This window comes from Melanostigma gelatinosum (assembly GCF_949748355.1).
Source record: "Melanostigma gelatinosum genome assembly, chromosome: 17".
Taxonomy (NCBI): domain Eukaryota; kingdom Metazoa; phylum Chordata; class Actinopteri; order Perciformes; family Zoarcidae; genus Melanostigma; species Melanostigma gelatinosum.
This window is the reverse complement of record NC_136650.1, coordinates 15,811,432-15,831,483: the sequence shown is the minus strand read 5'-3', so window position 1 is coordinate 15,831,483 and position 20,052 is coordinate 15,811,432. Positions and strand designations below refer to the sequence as shown.

At 43.4% G+C, this 20,052-nt stretch overlaps 2 protein-coding genes across 2 annotated transcripts; one reads left to right on the top strand and one right to left on the bottom strand.

The window, feature by feature from the left end:
* Positions 1-686: 686 nt before the first annotated feature.
* Positions 687-5,212, bottom strand: trappc3 (trafficking protein particle complex subunit 3). The gene is made up of 5 exons (XM_079287856.1): positions 5,073-5,212; positions 4,002-4,099; positions 2,375-2,474; positions 1,380-1,562; positions 687-1,271 (listed from the first exon to the last, which is right to left on the bottom strand). Exons 1-5 carry the CDS (start codon positions 5,112-5,114, stop codon positions 1,152-1,154), a joined length of 543 nt encoding a protein of 180 aa, XP_079143982.1. The 5' UTR covers positions 5,115-5,212; the 3' UTR covers positions 687-1,151.
* A 1,032-nt stretch (positions 5,213-6,244) lies between these two features.
* smap2 (small ArfGAP2) lies at positions 6,245-18,244 on the top strand (the record flags this gene model as incomplete). The annotated part of the gene is made up of 9 exons (XM_079287549.1): positions 6,245-6,350; positions 14,748-14,881; positions 15,223-15,387; positions 15,592-15,651; positions 16,014-16,071; positions 16,219-16,376; positions 16,722-16,902; positions 17,039-17,514; positions 17,603-18,244. 9 exons carry the CDS (start codon positions 6,245-6,247, stop codon positions 17,726-17,728), a joined length of 1,464 nt encoding a protein of 487 aa, XP_079143675.1. The 3' UTR covers positions 17,729-18,244.
* Positions 18,245-20,052: the final 1,808 nt, after the last annotated feature.

Genomic DNA, 20,052 nt, shown 5'->3' with positions numbered 1-20,052 from the left:
GAACGTTATGTACACAGCAACCTCTGGTGGCTCTTCGGAGAACTTTTACTTCGAGGGCCTGAAGACTAAAACTGTAAAAGCAGAAATGGGTTTGTGTAATAATTACAGCTGTAAAATGGGTCGTGTAGAGCCCGAAGGTTTTGCAGCAGCTAATAGCCGACAGATTTCTCCAAATCCATATCGGACAATCTCATCCTCTCCGTGCACGGCTAGTAACCAATGTTACTCTTCTGTTGCACAACAACGAAAAAAGGCAAAGAATAAGAAAAACGTGGTTAATGTTCAGTCGTATCCGGACCAAATATGTGCTTCTAAAACCAGACTAGGAATGATTTGTGTGTGTAAACTGTGTGCGTGTGTGTGTGAATGGCCGCCTGTGTTTTCAGTTGACGAGGTGTGCCGTCGGTCTGAACGAGCAGTTCTGTTCGTTACTTCAGAGCCATTCACAGGTGTGACAACCAGAACCAACACACACAAACACACAGAGTACTTCCATGTCCCCTGAACAAACATAAGAGAAGCAACAGGTCTGTTATTGTTTGCCTTCGCAGAGCGGCTGCAGCACTCCAAAGGAACAACGCCAGCAGAGTCCACTGAAGCAGAACTGACAAGGTGGTTCAGAGGACACCGTGTGTGTGTGTGTGCGCGTGTGTCTCGACTATTACAGAGGCACAAGAACAGTATCGTATTAAATATGTTGATTTTATTTGACATATCTACCTACATAAATTAGCATGCCATATAAATGGCAGAAATAAAGTGTGATTTCTTTAAAAAAAAAGGAAAACAAACGAGACATACGTAAAAACATTACGACGTAAAGGCTTCCCAGCCTTGCACCAAAAACAAAAGACATAATTCTTTTTAGAAACAGGACAGATATTTGAACAGTAAATGAAGAAAAAAGTGACTTTCAATGAGGGATGGTTTGAGATAAATGGTCAAGAGGCATTCTCTTCTCCACAGCAGGAACATCTTATCTAGGAACACATCTAAACGTTTCCCTCAAAACTGGAGCACAGAGCAGTGCCATGGAGCTCTCATTTTGATGTTTTGATTCTGAGTTCATTCATCCTCTGACGGTGTTCCTCACGTGACTCGGTCCTCCCTAAATCAGACAAAAAAGTTGCGGAAGGATCTTTCCGTTTCCATCACTCGTCTCCTGCTGGGAGGTTTTCTTCAATCCTCTTGATAAACCTCATGCGGATTTCTGTCACGTTGTCCCCTCTCAGAGTGTCCTGAGCAAATTTCACATCCACGGCCATCTGGACCTAAATCACAAACACTTACATTTTGGTCCTCTTTGCACAGCAAATAATATGGACTGCTCTATTCTACGATCACCATGACGTGTAAAATGTATAGTGAGTGGACCTCACCATCTCCAGGGCTCCTCTGAGGACCCCACACAGCAGGTTGGAGTAGACCAGCGTGCTGTGGTTATCCGGCAGCTCCACAAAGTCGACCAGTGGGTTGTTCTCAAGGATGAGGGAGAATTCATCTCCCGCTGGGCTCCAGTTGGTCACACTGGGGGTACATCCCAGGTACATCTTAAATGCAACCTAACAACAACACGGTGAGTGGATGAAAAGAAAGGAAACGATGCAGGATTACTCGATTGAAAAGTGTCATGTTTGACTGCATTCATTTAGCTGGAATTCCTATTCACACACACACACACCTGATATCTGTCTGTTGCTTCTTTCCTTCTGCCGCACTTTGTCCCCGTGACGTGTGTGCATTCTCACGCATGCACAAATAAGCGTTCGCTCAAGCTCATGGAATTGCAGTTACACCAATAAAAATAATCAATGGCGTTGGAGCGGTCTGTAAAATGGTCCGACACTGGAGCGCAGCAGCCTTGCCATTATAAGTATTTCTAAGAATAATATTTGTGAACAGCACCATAACTTCAGTGGTGCGATTAAGTCTTGCCTTCTGAAGACAACATTCCCGGTCTCGAAAATCTGTTTTTGGACAAACAACAGACCTCCAAATACATTTCGGTGATGAATGACTGAAGTGGTGTCATAGTTAAGATGGAGATCACGTGACATCCTCAGATTAGGTCATCAATGAACCCTCTAAACTGCCTTGAGTCATCAAGGTTACTATCTAGCAAAGCAAAGAGCAACGCAATCTTGGTCTCAAGGATGCAGACTGGGACTTGAAGTTTTTCTGATCTACCCAGTCACAATCATACATTTTCCCCCAAACCCTCCCAGCATTCTTCTTTCCCACATTAATTGTTAAGAGTCTTCATCAACATCACTCCTCTCTAATCTCTCTCTCTTTCGGTCATCCCTCTTTCCCCTTCTGCCTCCCTCCATCTTTGGGAGGTCACACTCCGATTGGCCTGGAAAAGTCCAATTACCTTAGCAATGACATCGGCTGTTTCTCGGAAATCCTGACACCGGCCGATGCTGGAGCGTGCCAGGAAGTCCTCGATCAGGCGCACGCCGATGTTATAACCCCTAAGACAGAGAGAGAAGACAGAGAGAGGAGCAGGAGACAGAGAGATTAAGTCATTCTTCTTCATCAGAGGAAAAGTGCAGTGCACCGTAAAGAGTCATTATTGTGTCATACACTTAGCAAATGATGACAATCCTGATTAAAATGCCAAGTCAACTTATCCTACAGAATTAGAGCCGACTGATTCCTCCTGATCCTAACATGGTCTGCCTCAGACTAAGAGTGCCTTCTAAGGCCAGGTAAGACGAGCCTCATCATGACTTAGCTCAGCGAGCTTAAGGTTGCTTCACAACCAGGCAAGCGGAGAAAATCTAGTCCAACGTCCTGTCGACGGGACAGGATGTTTTGAATTTTTGAGTTATAAACCCATTCATTTTTTCTTGATCTCATTTAGTGGGAGAGCAGAATCCAGCATTTCCTTCCAGAGACTTTCCTTCTCTTTCATGAAAACACATATCAGTGTTCTCTTCTTTAAAAGGGAGACATCCAAGAGGCCAGAAAAATGTGTTCTCTTCCGTCAAGCAAACAATGAAATTGAACATGTTTTAGCAAAGCAGCTCCTTTGATGTACTCAATATGCACAGAGTATACAATCTAGCTAACGCAGTTACAACTTCTATTACTTAAACGCCAACGTCCAATATGTTCAGTACTGTACGCTATTGAAGGTGCACTGTGTAATGTCTGGCCACATCCTCCTTAGAAATAGGACTTTATTACTATGTCACTGACCAGGGGCGATACGGTCTGTGGACGTTTTGATAGCTTGTGTATCAGCTTGGGTCCGGCGTGGCAGAGACGATGAAACCACTATTATTTTCACTTCGTCTAACCTGTGTATCGGCAGTCACAGAAAGTTTTAAGATCCTGTGGGGAGTCGGGGCAGTCATCCAGAATCTGACCCCCGGACCTGAGGTTTCCTCCGCTGACTGAATTCAAGGAAATTGCAAACTGCTAATTGCTAACTGCTATTGTAAGGTCCTTCCCTCGCGCTGAGCTGCCGCATGCGTCTGGGAGGACGAGGCAAGGGCACGAGATGTTTTTGCTATTTTGTTGGCTTGTATCGACTGACATCATTTCACAGATCGTGTGACACTTATATTGCACACAGGTGGACTTCATTTAGGTAATTATGCAACTTCTGAAGGTAATTAGTAGCAGCAGATCTTAGTAAAGGGCTTAGGAATGGGGTTGAACATATGCACTCACCACTTTTATATAAATAACATAATATTTCAATTCCAGGTTGTAAAGCAACAAAATAGGAAATGAGTACTTTTGCAAGGCCCTGTACTTCTTCATCCTCTGGACTGAGGGCAGACTGGACGCTGCAGTGACTCACTATCACCTCTCTAGAGACTAGTGGTATTACAACACGGGACGGGCCGGTGCAGGGCGGTCAGAATGCTCATTTTAGTCTCTACAACACAATATATAGACGTTTTTGACATAACGTCAACACTGTGACCTTTTCATATGCAGTTGATGTCGGGTGTGAACATAGTTAGTGCCAGTCGAGTCACACTTACATCTTGTCCAGTTGTTTATTAACTTCCTCGTCATTTTCGTAGTCTTTACAGAGCTGGGTGACCAGGGCCCCGTAAGTCAGTGTGAACAGTTCAGAGTTCTACAACAGAGGAAACACAATTCTCGTTAGTTGTGCTGAAAATGAATCGGGCTCAAAAATGTAATGAAACGAAAAACAAAAACGAAGAAATATCATAACATCAATATGCTGAACCGGTCAGGAGGAATCCAGGTACAATTATACAAAATATATATTTAGTGGCAAGTAGCCACTTGTAGCACTTGGTCCACACTGTTTAAAGTAGTGTTGACAACTATTTTATAGATTGTTTCTCTCAAATCTATAAAACACCCTGAATTTTGGCAAAAATGTAATTTGGTCAATGCGGTAGAGATACAGGTTTCTGCACAATGAAGTTTAACAGATCATGTTGTGGACAGCTCATGGTGCTGAAATGAAGTCTAACAGTAATAAACATAATAATAAACACATATGTATATATGGCTATAATAAACAATGAATATACTTTTTTTTAAAGTATAATTAATGAGTTGACATAATGCTTAGTTATTTTTAGTATTCACTGCAGCTGTAACATTGAAACTTAATGCCAAATAAAAACTGACCCACAGCAACATGATTACAGGCCTTTAACGCTATATAAAGTATACGTTATATATCAAGTATATATATATATGTGTTATCATGCCCACTGTGGACTTTATTTAACAGGTTATCTTAAAAGGTGAGCGGGCTAGGAGGGGACCATGGTTCAGCTACGTTGGCTAACTATTTAGCATGTGTGCTACATCGAACTAACGTTAAACATTCTGTCACAGCCAGTGTTCCCCAACTATGAATGGAATACTTAGCTAGTCAACTGATTACAATGTACATATTATATTCGTGTGTGTAGCCACACCTGTCAAACAAAGACACATGACTGAAGAATATTAATTTAGCTTCGCAGAGGTGTAGCGTAGCCAGTTGTTAGGTTAGCTAGTAGGCTACGGTTAGCATTCTGCTAGTTAGGCTAGCTAGGTTTGCTTTTAATCCTGCGGAAGTCGCCTACCATCTTCTTGCTGTCTGTTGTTCGGTTGGATTGCCTGGACATTGTGGACAGTATTACAGGCGTACGACTCGATGTTAATCCTTTATTTATTTGATTCTGGCTTAGTAGTTCTTTCCGCAATCACCAGTGTAGTCACACACTTCCACTAAAGTCAAGCTCGCTAGATTAAAACATACACTTCCGGTCATACTGTAAACGTTTAATTCATAGTACTAGATATACAAAGCACATACATGATAGGAGGCAACTTATTTGAGAAAAACTAAATTCAGTTAATGAAAATAAAACTGTTGTTATTATATCCTTGCATATAGAGTTCCCTTGTTACAGGATAAACACATTACAAACTTTATTTTGAAGATAAAAACGTCTTACTTCCGGTATTTCTTTGTTAACTTGACTAGTTTGGCGTGCTCTTCGGTCAGCTGTCTCACCAACATTTCTTCGGTTATTTTCCTCTTGGCAGGTTGTGTGTCATCGCCACCTTGCGTCCTGGAGGGGAACAAAGGCCCACAGGGAGACCTAATTCTCAAAAGCGTCTCATGATTGACCACAGGATGGCAGTATACGTGATATTTAGACAATAAAATAAGCCGAACGACACTGTAATTTTCTTTATTTGTCTTTAAAATATTGCATTGCATTACAGACACTGAAAAATGCATGACTATTCACACTGTAGCTTTATTTTCATAAAAATGTATCATAGTGTGTGCGCTTGTGTGTGTGTGTGTGTGTGTGTGTGCAAGAGAGAGAGAGAGAGAGAGAGAGAGAGAGAGAGAGAGAGAGAGAGAGAGAGAGAGAGAGAGGTGGAGGAGTCGGTACCGATCAGAGGTTACAGATGCGCCTTAAAGTCGACCTTACATTCGCCTTTATTATTAAGCTTAACATTCAGGGTGTTTTCCTCCACGTTACGTCTTGATTAGTTATCAGTATTTAGCATAACCCGCATGCTGAGAGACAATCATCCCACATCTTCTTCTTGAAACAAAGTCGCCCTGCGAAAGCGAAGAGGAGGGACCGGGGCGCATCGGCTCTGCACACACACACACACACACACACACACACACACACACACACACTGCTTTTTATTTTGTCAAATAAGAAGCTAATTGACAAAAGCCGGTATACGAACAGCAGGGGCTGTAGCCGACAGGAGGTGGACTAGTGCAATGATGACGGGCAAATCTGTGAAAGACGTGGACAGATACCAGGCTGTCCTCAACTCTTTACTGGCGCTGGAAGAGAATAAATTCTGCGCTGATTGCCAATCCAAAGGTAGGTCATTATCAATGTCTATCTTCACTGGCTGATCCGGTCCATGCCTGCATATGGCCGGCGGATGAATCGGCCCTCTTTCTCATTTACTACGCTAAGAAATGCGGCGCTGCATTCATGATTCCTCGACCAATGACGTTGTACTATGGTGCAAGACACGGGTCCTCAGTCGGCTGGAGCGTGTGGCACGCTGCTACATCATGCCAGCTCCCTCGAAGTAATAGGATAGGCTATCTATAACAACAATAGATATATTTCATAACAAATACCTTTCATCAAAGAGGTTTTTATTTTGTTTATCATGTTGGACAAGTTTATTACATGATCAATGAGTAAATAAGATAATAAATGAGAATTATTCCAGCTGTTGGGACGCAAAACACCCGATGCTCTTTGAACCCCAGTATTGAAACCACAGGGACAAGCGAGACATGGAGATTGACATATCAGTACTGACTTTGAGTCACCCTGAACAGACTGGTCCTGCAGTCTGAGTGCAGATGGGGCATAAGGACGCCTTTACAAAAGGGCACAACAGTATTCACACATCATAATTTGAATTATTGGGAGGCACTGTAAGACTGCCATCCACAGTACTGACTAGTCTCATAGTTAAAGTGAATGAAGGACTTGATATGGTTGTCGTGACTCAAATGTTCTAAAATGTATTACACAATTATTTTATATGTACAAATCACTACAGACAGACATGTTTGTGCATGTGCACTCTGTCTGTAGCCTCAATGAGGCCTTGAACTATCAGCTGTTTGCTGAACCACTCGGTACACATCGATGTTTTGCTCACAAATACACAGAGTTGCAGACTGAATCAACAAAGCAAACAAAAAATTCCAACATCTACTCGTTTTAGGATAAACTGTCGTTGAGTAGATAACATCTGTGAATGTAAGATTCAAGTGCCACTAAACCAAAGTACACAACCAGCATTGTGTCCCAGAGACAAACCTCGAGTGAAAGTGAACAACTCTCCTGTTTCCATTGACAGACATTGAAACTTTAAATATACTCTCTGGTGCTGATACCCTCTTTTAGTATTCGCCTGCTTGATATCTATATGTCCTAGATTTCAAACTGGGTCTGATATAAATCAGCTGCTGTTGTCGAGATTGATAAAATAAGCCTCTCCATAGCATGTCCGAGAAGGGATTCATCGGGGAAGCTGCATATCAATTCCACAATGGCTTCCACTGCTTCCACCTCAGTCATACATTCTCAAGTGAAGGCCCTGAGTGTGTCACTGCGGGCTGTCAGGCAGGGGACACCCTTGCGATTTCTCATGAAAACTTTATGAATGATACAAATAAGCATCTCTCTATATTCAACGGGGATTAGGATGTATTCTGTGCTGCATTCAGGCTCAGATCTGTGTTCGCTTCTTTATCAGACAAATGGATCAAACAGCAGCAGAGAGAGATCTGATGTGTACAAAGCACACTCAGAGTCAAAATCAATACGTGTTGGAAGCTTCTCTCTGGATGTGAGTGCCAGGCTGCCTCATGACAGGGGAAAACATTTATAATGTTTGGTCAGAACAAGTGTACAGACCGTCTCAAAGCTCCTACTCAGTTCATGCTCGTTGTTTATTTGGGCCAAAATCCCAATCTGGTTGTTTGCTCGGTGTCGCTCTTTCGATTTCTTAGTCTCTGTCTGCCTCTGTCTCTCTGCTCAGTCACAAGAATGGGTCTGCAGCTCTCCATCTCTTCCAGGAAGCTTCCAAATGAAGATAAAAAATATCTGGAGTGCAACAAACATTTCACAGGAAACACTAAGTGGGTCAGATGGGTGCTGGAAAAAAACCCAACAGATGTGGAGAGACTTTTTTTAAGTTTTAGCTAAAAAGTATTCTGTTAATTTCAAACCCTGTCGGTAATCTGAGTAAGAAATCACAATTTTTAGAGACAGATAGATTCTTCATATGCTCTGTTTTAGTTGTCTTGCTTAATGTTACTGTTAAAACACGAAATCAAACTTCCCCATTCTTCCCCTTGCCTTGGACAGACAATGGCTAGATTTGTGCAGTGCTTTGTTGAGATGACATGTGATGTCAAGGTCTAAATTAAAATCATAGATTTTACCAGGACGTTGTGAATGCTTCGTTTTACAAAACAAGATTTTGTCTCCAGATCATTTGGCCTTTGAAAGTTGTTTTTAATAAGATATAAATAGGACTGCAGATAAATAGACTCAAGGCAAACGACTGTTCAGAAGTCCCTTTTAAAAAAACACGCCGTGATCAGACTCTTGGAGCTTATCTGAAGACTGTCGACAGAATACGCAGACAATAAATGACAAAGCAACATTTGAGATGGATTTAGATCATTTCGGTTTGATTGTTGTATTTGATTTGCTATCTGCCACATCGTGCTTCCCAACCGCTCTTTTTCTCACATACTCAAACATGCGGTCATGAGGCATGCCTGCGCATTGTTTGTCTTTTTTTTCGCATTGGCACGACTTCCCTGTGCAACAAGCTGGTCTAATTAGACTGCAGATGAGATTAGGGGTTAAGGGAGGCGATAGCAACCCCACACACATACCAACACCAAGAGTGCTGAAGCTCTCGCTTTAATCATAAGAAAAGTGGCATTTCTTTTGATCATTCAGTGGTCTTTTGCAACTCTACGCCTCGCAGATACTGTGAATGCTTTTACGTAAGAACCAGCTCAAAACCCACCTTTTTAGGCTGGCGTTTGAGTGAAAAGTAAACCCATGTCCGAGACCTGCTCTTAAAATATGTTTTACATTTTATTTTTTATTTTTCTCTGTGTATGCAATTTATTGACTCTAGGGTCACATTGTGTTTTTTATGCTTTTAAATGTCTGCTCTGTTCAGCACTTTGTGATGTTATGTCTGTGAAAAGCGCTCTATAAATAAAATGCATTCATTCATTCACAATCTAAGGTGTGATTTCCATTAAGTTTGCATTTACCCATGTAATAACATCATATGGCTCCACACTGATTGAAAGGTCACACATCACTCTCATTTCCCACCTTTTTTTTTTTCTTCATGAAACTGTGCCCAAAAGCTGACACTTGTAATCTCAGTGAGAGGCATTTTACCTCCTACCTGATTATCACTTTTTTCCTGAATCTACCGTCAAAGCGTTGCTCTTCGGTGCATCGGATGACAAGCTCACACTCTCACACTTTGAAAGCATATGGCCCCTCCCCTTCCTCGTCTCGAATCAGGCTTTTTGACCATATGGCTAGTGATGAGGTTTGGTCTAATCTTATTTGCCTTGCCATGGATTACTGTGCGTTTATCACCTTCTCCTCTCCTCTCCCCCTCCCTCCCCCTTCTGGGTGATTGAAGAGGAAGTGGTGAGACGTGTGGAGCCAAGTGCGTGCTTTCAGCAGCACATGAAAACACATTAACGATGCTATTAGGTCATCCCCATCTACAGCATGCTTACTGTACAGACGCTGCAGCAATTAAATAATCTCTCTGCTTTTTGACTGCAGTTTAGTGCCTGTGCTGTCCAACTTCCTGTCTCTCCTTTCCTCTGTACCACGTGACCCCTCTGTACCACGTGACCATGCATTTTGTTTTTCATGACTTCCTCACTATGTGACACTTTTACTGTAAATCCTCAATACTGCCAGGAAGTAATGAAGAGATGATCGAGAGACGGTGAAGCAGATGCATAACGTAGTCAACGCGTCTACCTCTGGCTTCAGTCTGAAGGGGCTGCGTACACGCGTGTGTGTGTGCGTGTGTGTGCGTGTGTGTGTGTTTGTATAAAAGCCTCCCTTCTTTATTGTCTCCATTGTACTTGTGTTTACGTACACACCGGTTGCCGTGGAGATATCACCTGGTGACGCCGTACCTTTTCCCTCCTCCACCACCTAGCCCCCATCCCCTTACACCCTCTAATCTCATCCAATCAGAGGCCAGCAGGGATTTCCTTTGAAACAAGGATGTGATTGGCTGTTTGCGTCCCCTGGCTGGCACAGAGTTCAGAGTCTCACAGTACAAATCAGAAGATGGCACAGCGGTAAGAGAGTCTACAGTACTGTGGTACAGCATCAGCCGACGGTCACACACAGCTAGATTTTGCCAGATCGTCCCTCTATGAGGTAATAAAGTAGGACAACCTTAAGGTCCTCATCATGCCATTTGATGTTGTGCTTTAGTGGTGTACTGTATATTCCCATATTCTCAAACTAAGTTACAAATCAATCAAATGACCACACTGCAATTGCCACAAGGTGAACCTTTTGAGGGGCCTGGAATGGCGGTCTGCGGCTGTGGGGCAGTTGCCCGCTTGGCCTGGTTGGTAATCAGACTTGTACAACTGTGGAAAAACGCACAAAAAGCCAGATAAGATCAAACATCAAGCTGCTATGCGCAGGTTACCTGGACATTGTTTCATTACTGTACAGGAAATATACAAAATACGAGGGACAGCTTGCAATGAAATGTGACAAACACGACAACAGTTGCAGGGTTATTGTACTGTTTCCCCTTTTGTGTCACTAGCAGTAGCTTTCAAGTGACAAATAGAGTCCAAGGATGTATATACCGTACAGTACTGTTTGTGTTGCAGCTGGGGATGGTATTGATTTGTCGCTTATGTTTATAGATTCCAGTGAATGATCGTCTAACATTACACAAACAATAGTCCTGTTAACTACAGAGAGCACGAACAATAATATCAGTAATAGGATGAAATGAATGCTTTCAAAAATGTGCTTCGAGAAGAACCCAAAGCTTGCAGTGATCTTACTCATCTTTTAACGTACAACCTAAACCTCAATGACTCACCTGCAGGATCGCAGTTGTGACACTCGCATTGCAACACAGATGGTGGGCGTGTGTTAGTCAATTATCAATATGGGTCCATCTGCTTAGCTCAGACTGGGACTGGGTCACCGGGAGGCCTCAGGGTTTCTGGATTGGTTTAGATTCTGGATGGATGGGACATGTGTGTGTATCAATGAGCGTTTGTGTGGTGCTGTAGGAGGGATGAGGATCTGTGGGATTAACTGGGTGCATACAGAAAGCAACGCTTATCCTTGTGGGATATAGGCTAATGAGCCATGTGCCTTGTGTGTGTGTGCGTGTGTGTGTGACACAATGAAGTCAAAGACCTCTATCTATTCTGGTCCTGGATAGCAATGATGTTGGAGTCCAGGTGACGATAGGTAACATAATACTATCAAACAAACACAATATCCAATTGCTGGCACCACAGAAACCAAACGAAAAGATACATGTGGTGGTGTTTGAGGTACTGAGGGGCTCTTGTTATACTGTGCGTGTGTGTGTGTGTGTGTGTGTGATCGCTAATGCATCACAATAGATTGTATTGTTCCATATTTAAGATGATATGGCGTATATCCTTATACGTTTCACAAACAAAATGAATTCTTTGCAGTTTAGAGTAACTTTCCAGGCATTGATTTCAATGTATTTCTGAATGATGCAGTGTGGAAATCTATCAGCTGAATGTATAAATCTTCCTCTATTATCATGATGAGGTGTTGAAGTTCACTGTTCCAATTTCCAGTTTCACCATGTAACATTGACGAAGATGCGTTGCTACTGTATGTAGACTTGACATGAGCTTCATCTATATAGCCAAGATTTAGCAAATTCCAAACTGTGAGGAAATGAATGGTAATCAATGGCAACCTTGAAGGTGAATACATTGAATTTCAAATCTGACTGAAAAGGTATACTGTAGCATGCATTCAAAAATGCAATATCAATAAAAAATGTAATTGCATACGTGCATAGTTACGAAAGCATTTCACCACAGGTTAATAGCAGACCACCTCCAGGTGCCACTCAGACAGAACCAGGACATTCTGATCAAAGTTGATCAAATGAAAGTCGCCAGTAAAGGTCCTTACAAGTGTTGCAAACCCAAATAAATGGGTGTGTGGGTGAGTGACAGAGAGGTTCATTATAGATCTCTGTTGGCACTTGCTCGCTGCTCGTCATACCCCCTGTACTGTAAATCCCAGCAGGCCATCATACTGCTAAAGTCCAACATTTGATGATGATAGAAATCCCGTCTTGTTTGTCTCTGTTTTTGTCTCTCTGCCTGCTCCTCACCTGATGTGCTTCAAGCTGCATTTTGACAACCACAACCACACTCAAATCAACGCTGCAATGCAAACTCTGTTACACAGAGAGTCTGATTTGTAGAGGTTGCTTGTTCAATATTTCCTTCCTTTTTTAGAAGTCTATTCCTCCTACTCACTCTCTACTATATCTGTTCAAAGTACCTGGAGGTGTGCATTGTTGCTGGACAGACGTGCTGTATATGGGCTCTTACTCATGAAGCACTGCATTGATTAGAACCAAAAAAGCTACTGTGGTGCAGTGTGCCGGTGTGATTCACTTTAAATAACACCCTGTTGTAAGCAGATTAGACTTACACCCGTGCTTAGACCACTGGACGCATGAACGCACACGTTTTGGAAAGAAAAACAAAGCGGCAGTGTATAATTTCATTGCAGTCCATCCAATAGTTTATGAGACATTTCAGTTAAAACTACAAAAGGTCAACCTCTTGGTGGAGTTAGAGAAAAAAGCAGAGGGATCTCGAAAGTCATTAGGATACCGTATCTGTACTAAGAATAGCTTTACCACATTTAATGGAAGTCCATCATATAGTTGTTTAGCTATTTCACGAAATATCAAACTCATACTGGCGCTACAGAGGAAAAGGCCAGGATCATCAGAGTCAATAGGGCTCCATGGACGTCTGTATCAAATCCGATATCAGCTGCGATATTTCAGTCTGGGTCAAAGCAGTCACCCCTAGAGCCACGCCACTAGCCTGGCTGAAAAGAGATAAAAAGTCAGCACAGTATGCAAAAAACAAAAAAAAGCAACAGTGGTGGCAAAACCCCAGAAAGTGAGGGTGGATACCGATACAGAGAGGGAGAATTAGAACTGTGAATGGGAGATATGGACGGACAGAGGAGGGGAAGAGGGAGGCGGCGCTGGTGAATGAGAGAGATAAGAAATGGCGGCCAGGACACAGAGGAGCTTTAGAATAAGGAGGAGAAGGACAAACTAATTCAAGCGTTGAGGGAGTTCACAATTGACAGCGGGTAAACCGGCTTTGCGGAGTAATTCTACTATTATTAGCCGGCATGACAGCGAACGCTGCAGCCAGACGGTCAGGGTGATGGACACACACTGTCTGTCCGGTGTGGATCCTCTACTGTTGTTTGCTCTCTGCCATTCATTCCCCATTGATGTCTTCCTGTTTCATAATTTGAATATGCAGCATGCAAACTTTGCAACCCAGAAATACAGTCAGTCGGATGATTTCATTCTGATGATGCAAGAATAATAACCTTTTTAGCATTCAACCAAGACAGGAGGTTGACTCAGCACCCAGACACAGTGTTTCCACAGCTGCTGTAAAGAGGAAGGTCGTCTAGGTTTCCTCATCTGAAACTCAACTTCCTCTTTCATTTGCATAGAATGGCCTTTCTTCAACGATGACAGTGGCTTTGCCAGACAGGAGAGGCTGCTCTTCCATCTAGTGGTGTAAAGGCTGCGGCGCATCAACTTGTAAAGCCAAGACTCACAGCGGAGATGAGCGCAGAGGGTGGCTGGAGGAGAAGGTGGAAAGAGAGGAGGAGGAGGGGCAAGAAGAGAGGGAGATGTTAGGAGAGATGGGGAGAGAAGCGCCAGCATTCTCTTTGAAGCTGCCTGTATTCTCTGAAGAGGGCGGTTGCATAATTTTCAGCAGAAAAATAGCCTGACGGTGTTGTTTCTATTTCCCCACTTCTCTTAGCTGTCTGTCCAGGCAAGGATCCTAGACAGCGAAAGCACACAACATGATATAAGGCTTAAACCTGCAAAGCACAAGGGAGAATACGGGGCGCCCAGCACTCAAATGTAACCATTAAGACAGATATGACAGCAAGATGGACAAAATGGCCCACTCAGAGAACCACGCACCCACACACACACAGGCTCATGACCACATGAGTAATCATCCCTGCAGGTATCCAGTGTGTGTGTGTGTGTGTGTGTGTGTGTGTGTGTGTGTGTTACTTTCCACTCCCCCTCTCTCCTCTCAGTCTCAGTTATGTAGGCTAACTCTCCTATTGGCTCCCATCATGTGGCAGGACACCGCATGACTTACACTGGATTAGTTGAGTTCCCAGCTGAACTCAAACTCCTCATTTAATTTCAGGCTTGTCTCTCTATAATTGGACTAAAATTAATCAGAGTTTTCTCATCATTCTTCACCCAACCCGCTCGCCTGCTTACTCTACTTGTCTATTGTACTTCTAGTCTCTTTTTCGTCCAATTACTTAATCACCCCCCCCCCCCCCCCCACCTTCCTTTTAAGGACCCTCTGCTCTAATTTTTAAACACTACCTTTCTCTCTCTGCCAGGTCCAAGATGGGCATCCTGGAATTTGGGCATCTTCGTCTGTATCCGCTGTGCTGGTATCCATCGGAACCTGGGGGTCCACATCTCCAAGGTCAAGTCTGTCAATCTGGACCAGTGGACGCAGGAGCAGGTCCAGGTCAGAGGGCACACTCCAGATCAAAAAAATCAAGATGGGGAACCACCAATTTAGAATTTGTCAACATTTGCTTGCGTGTTCACATGCAGCAGAGGAAGTAGACACTGTCTCATCAGTATGCAGCTCGTTTTGTCTGGGTCTGATAGGCAAGACAGTCAGCATTGTGCTTCCCACTGCGATCATTTTCCTAAAGTCAGCATTTTTATTTTTCTCTTTTCTCTACATCCATAAAAAAATGATTCACACTGTTTTATTGGCAGAACTCCACTCAGTACCCTGGATATTGTGTCTCTCCTTTATTAGACTGCTTTAAAATGTGTGTTGTGTTTCGGTGTCACCAGTGTGTTCAGGAGATGGGAAATGCCAAAGCCAAGCGTCTCTACGAGGCTTTCTTACCCGAGTGTTTTCAGCACCCTGAGACGGACCAGTCTGTAGAGATCTTCATCAGGGACAAGTATGACAAGAAGAAGTACATGGATAAGGTCATTGACATCCAGATGCTGAGGGTGAGCCCACACACTCTCTCTCACACACACACACACACACACAGAAAAGGCTTTGTGCGTGTGTCTCAGCAGAAACAAAAACTGTGTAACGTACTCTCTTGTCTCGCCTCTTTTTATCTACTACTGTCGTGGTACTCTTGAACAGGGCCATTCTAACTGAAGTGTCTGCTTGCTCAACAAAACCATTTGTTTTTCTCTGCACAGAAAGAAAAGAGCTGTGACAATATACCCAGGGAACCCGTCGTGTTTGAGAAGATGAAATTGGTGAGTACCGGCTGAATCGCAGCATTAAAAGAGAACCGATCTTCCTTCAAGATTGTTCGCTTTCTAGCATTAAGCTGATGCTCTGACGTGTGTGTAGCAATAGACTGCGATTGAGAGTGCTAGGAGAGGAAGAGTAGGAGCTGAAGAAAGAGGAGAGAGGGTGTCAGTCAGTGAGAAGGTGACATGAGAGGAAGTACATCTTGAGGGAGTTTTCAGCCAGCTGGGGAAAACTGGGCGTAACTGTTCTGACTGGACTGGGAAGGTCATTTCAACACCAGGGAGTCTGGAGTGAAAGGATTCTGGATTCAAGCTCATTCGTCAACGCAGACATACATTTACATGGACTTTCTCTGTTGTGACAGAAAAAAGACATCAGCCCCAAGACAGATCCCCAGTCTGTTACAGACCTGCTTGGATTAGGTATTGCACCTCACACACATGTACACCCTAACACCCATTTACAGCATAGAGGGAAGAGAAAGAAATAGTTAGAGGAATAGAGGGGTTGTACTTGAGCCGCTAATCATTTTTGAATAATCATACATGCTTCCGTCTACCCGATATTAGATGCCCCTGCTCCAAGTGCTGCAGTGTCTAATGGTGGAGGATGTGTACCAGACGGTAATGAGAGCCCGGCAGTGTCCAATCCAGCTCTGGCACACTCTGCACTGGATCTCTTCAGCTCCTCGCCAGCGCCCTCCTCTGCTTCCTCCATTAAAACCACGGTAACACTCTGCAAACAGTACACACAGTCTGCTCTCCACAGAGCCCTGATGTCTGCAGCCATGCTACTTGCACGCCTCTAGGGATGGCAATGGCTGTCGGTCGGTCTCACATTTTGGTCCAGACTGGTGTATTTTTGATGGATTGACATACAAAGTTAGCATTCAGCTCAAAGCACCACTCTCCCTCATAGAGCGATAGATTGACTCTTGTTTGAATCTGCCTTTGTAGATACCATTTGTCGCTTTTGTCACCCCTACTTGCATCCTTCTACTGTTGACAACTTCCTCCCGCCTTCTCCCTGTCTCTCTATTCATGCCACCCTGTTGACCCCCCCCCCACTCCAGCCTGTTTCCAGCTCCATGCCTCAGAGCAGAGTGACTGCCTCGGTGCCTGACAACCTCAGTCTGTTCCTGCGTTCGGCACCCAAAGCAGAGGAGGGCACTGTCAAGAAACTGTCAAAGGACTCTATTCTCTCCCTTTACGCCTCCACCCCCTCAGTGCACGCCAGCAGTATGTCGACTCACGGTGAGGAAAACCTTCTCTGAAATGTTGTTTTCTCCCTGATTCTGTTGGTTTCATCAAAGAGACTATCGAATTAACATTATTAATTTCTTACCAATTGCCAATATGGCCACTTTCTATGTGTGATTATTTTCAGCAGGCTTGTACATGAACCAAATGGGATACCCAACGCACCCGTACGGATCGTACCATTCTTTAGCCCAGGCAGGTGGAATGGGAGGTGCCATGATGACATCCCAGATGGCCATGATGGGACAGCAACAGAGCGGCATGATTGGAGTTCAACAGAACGACATGATGGGACAGCAAGGCGCCATGGCTCAGCCGAGTGCCGTTATGGCGCCACCCTACATGACGGGCATGACCCAGGGCATGATGGGACAACAACAACAGAGTGGGGTGATGGTACAGCAGCAGAGTGGCGTTATGGGACAACAACAACAGAGTGGGGTGATGGTACAGCAGCAGAGTGGCGTTATGGGACAACAACAACAGAGTGGGATGATGGCACAGCAGCAGAGTGGCGCTATGGGGCAGCAGCAGGTTGGAGGTTTACCTCATCAGCAGGGGTACGGAGTGCAACATGCCCAGCAGCTACAGTGGAATACGACCCAGGTGTGTGTGTATGTGTATTTGTTTTGGCCTGGATGAATTTGGGTAGTAAGAGTTCTGTTTATAACAAAGTGTGTTTTGTGTCGTTCAGATGACTCAACACGTGGCCGGCGTGAATCTCTACAACACCAAAGGGATGACGGGATACAGCAGTCAACAGACGGGAGGCTCAACAGCTCCAAGCTCAGCGAACATGACGGCACACGTTTGGAAATGATCTCATCTATCCAGGAAGTGATGTAATGCCAATGACCGACAAAAGAGAGGCAAACTGAGTTGTAGGAATCTGTGGGTCAGACTCTCCAGGAGACATTTTCTAATGCAAGGGAGGGGGAAGAGGAGGAGGAGACAAGTGTGAAGAAGATCAAGGTTTGGGAAACCACTACTACCGCTCTTTCCCTCTCCTCTCTGACCATGCTTCCTCTTCTCGACACATCCATGGCCATGCTTTGCATATTTCCATGTTTGCCTTCAAAAGACTTTGGTATGATGTCCAAGACAACAGGGTTCAGAGGTTACACATCTTTCTTTGTACCTAACATGTTGGAGTGTGTGCGCACACATCCGCTGTATGTGGGTGTCAACAAACTGCTTTGACATTTGTTTTTTGGAGAATTTTAAAGTTTTTCTGACTTGATCAGAATCAGAATTGAGAAGGTTAGCCTAGCTAAACTCAATTGGTCTGTGTGCCTGAATCTTGACATTTATTGGAACAAGATGCATTTCCCCCAAAAGGATGCAAACATACCTTGCCGCAAGGACAAGGCTTAATCATTTTTTTATTTGTTGGATAGTTCGACATTTTAGGAATTATGCTTATTTGCTTATTAAGCATCAGATGAAAAGATTTTCACGATACCCCTCTTGAGTCTGTACATCAAATATGAGGCTACCACCAGCAGATTGTTAGCTTAGCTTAGCATAAAGACTGAAAACAGAAAATAACAACTAGCCTGGCTCTGTCCGAAGACTTTGACTGTTTGCAGATCAAAGAAATGATATATAATGTGATAATCTATAGGCTTTAGATATGTTGGAAGCTGGATTTTGTTCCTTGACAGAGCCAGGCTAGCTGTTTCCACCTTTTCCCAGTCTTTGCGCTAAGCTGTCCGGCTGCTGGCATTAGCTCATCTACCATGCAGACATGAGAGTGCTATTGATGTTCTCTTCCAACTCTTGACAAGAAAGTAAATTAGCATTCAGCTTAGGTCAAAGGCAAAATGTTAGTTTAACATGAGCAAAGTTTTTTAACATATAAGTCACAACAGAATCCGACAATTAGCTTAATATTTAAGCCGCAAACATCTTTGTGAAGGCGCAACTACGAATGTTTTTCTAGCCAGCTTTTAAGCTCACAGAGGAGTTAAGAGTTCGATACCTCAAGGTTTAAAGTGACGAATCATTCAGGATTATATTTACCCTTTTGGTTAGAGGAGAATCAAATTATGCTATGCTATGCTAGTCTCTACCTTCAAGGTAAGGGCGTTAATGATATAGCCTAGCTCTGCATAAGTAGGAAAACATTGTAAAATCTTACAAAAATACATATATCCCCTTCCTAAATACTTATACATAAAAACAATTAAGAAATCCTTTTTTTTTGTGTTGTCTCACAAGTTAAAGCAGCTGCACAACCTACCTAAACAGCCCGTATTAATGATGTCTTCTATACCCAATCAACAGAGGGCTTCTTTTAGAATCAATATATAATCAGTGTCTAAAATCCAAAACTGGATTTGGGAGACCAAAGATCAACGCTAGCTTTATTATGATTGTACAGTATTCCAATGCTTTGTTCCATCTGTGCAGCCGCTTAACTAGTGATCAGTGTAACATTCACTTCAGCAGTCCTTTTAAAGTATGTTTGGTCAACCGTGCTCTTACATGGTGAATGTCTGGGAATATCAGTTCACTGTGCAACTTCCTCAGCAAGAGCGGGACACTCAAAAAGTCACTTGCATGTATGTAAATGTTGAGGTAACGCTCACACACCTCAAGTTAATCTACCTTCTACAATAGAGGCCTCAAATAATGCTGAATGTCTGTAAGTAAGAGAGAAATAGGTGGGGACGGAGGCAGAAAAACAACTTAAAGTGCAGATCCGCCATGTTTCAGATTCTTCCACTGAATTTCATGTGGAGAATGTTTATCTCCGATTGTATATACTGTATGTTTATTGCGATATCTGAATGTGTCTCTCTACATGTCAATCGGTCTCCGATCGAGACCGACAAAATGTCTCAACGAATGTGCGTCCTGAATGTGTTTCACGGCTGTACCGGAATCCTTTTTTGGAGACGCACACCTGAGTGTTGCTGGGGTGCGTTTGTTTTTTTTGCTTGACTTTATCAAGCAATTTACACTGGTGTCTTTTTGAATTTTCTGTGGTCAACAGAACCACAGTTCAACTATGTTTTAATCTAATGACGTCAAATTAGGCGCCAACTGACGCAGTTTAAGGCCGCTCGGGGGCGATTACAATTTGGCCGAACCGCATTGTGAAGAGAAAAAGCGATTGTACAACCACAATCTGTCACCTCT

Coding starts and splice junctions, on each gene's coding strand:
- trappc3 (XM_079287856.1), bottom strand. CDS start 5,114: ATGTCCAGGCAATCCAACCGAACAACAGACAGCAAGAAGATG. Junction 4,100..5,072: donor CAACAGACAGCAAGAAGATG/GTAGGCGACTTC, acceptor CCTCTGTTGTAG/AACTCTGAACTGTTCACACT. Junction 1,563..2,374: donor CAGCCGATGTCATTGCTAAG/GTAATTGGACTT, acceptor TGTTGTTGTTAG/GTTGCATTTAAGATGTACCT.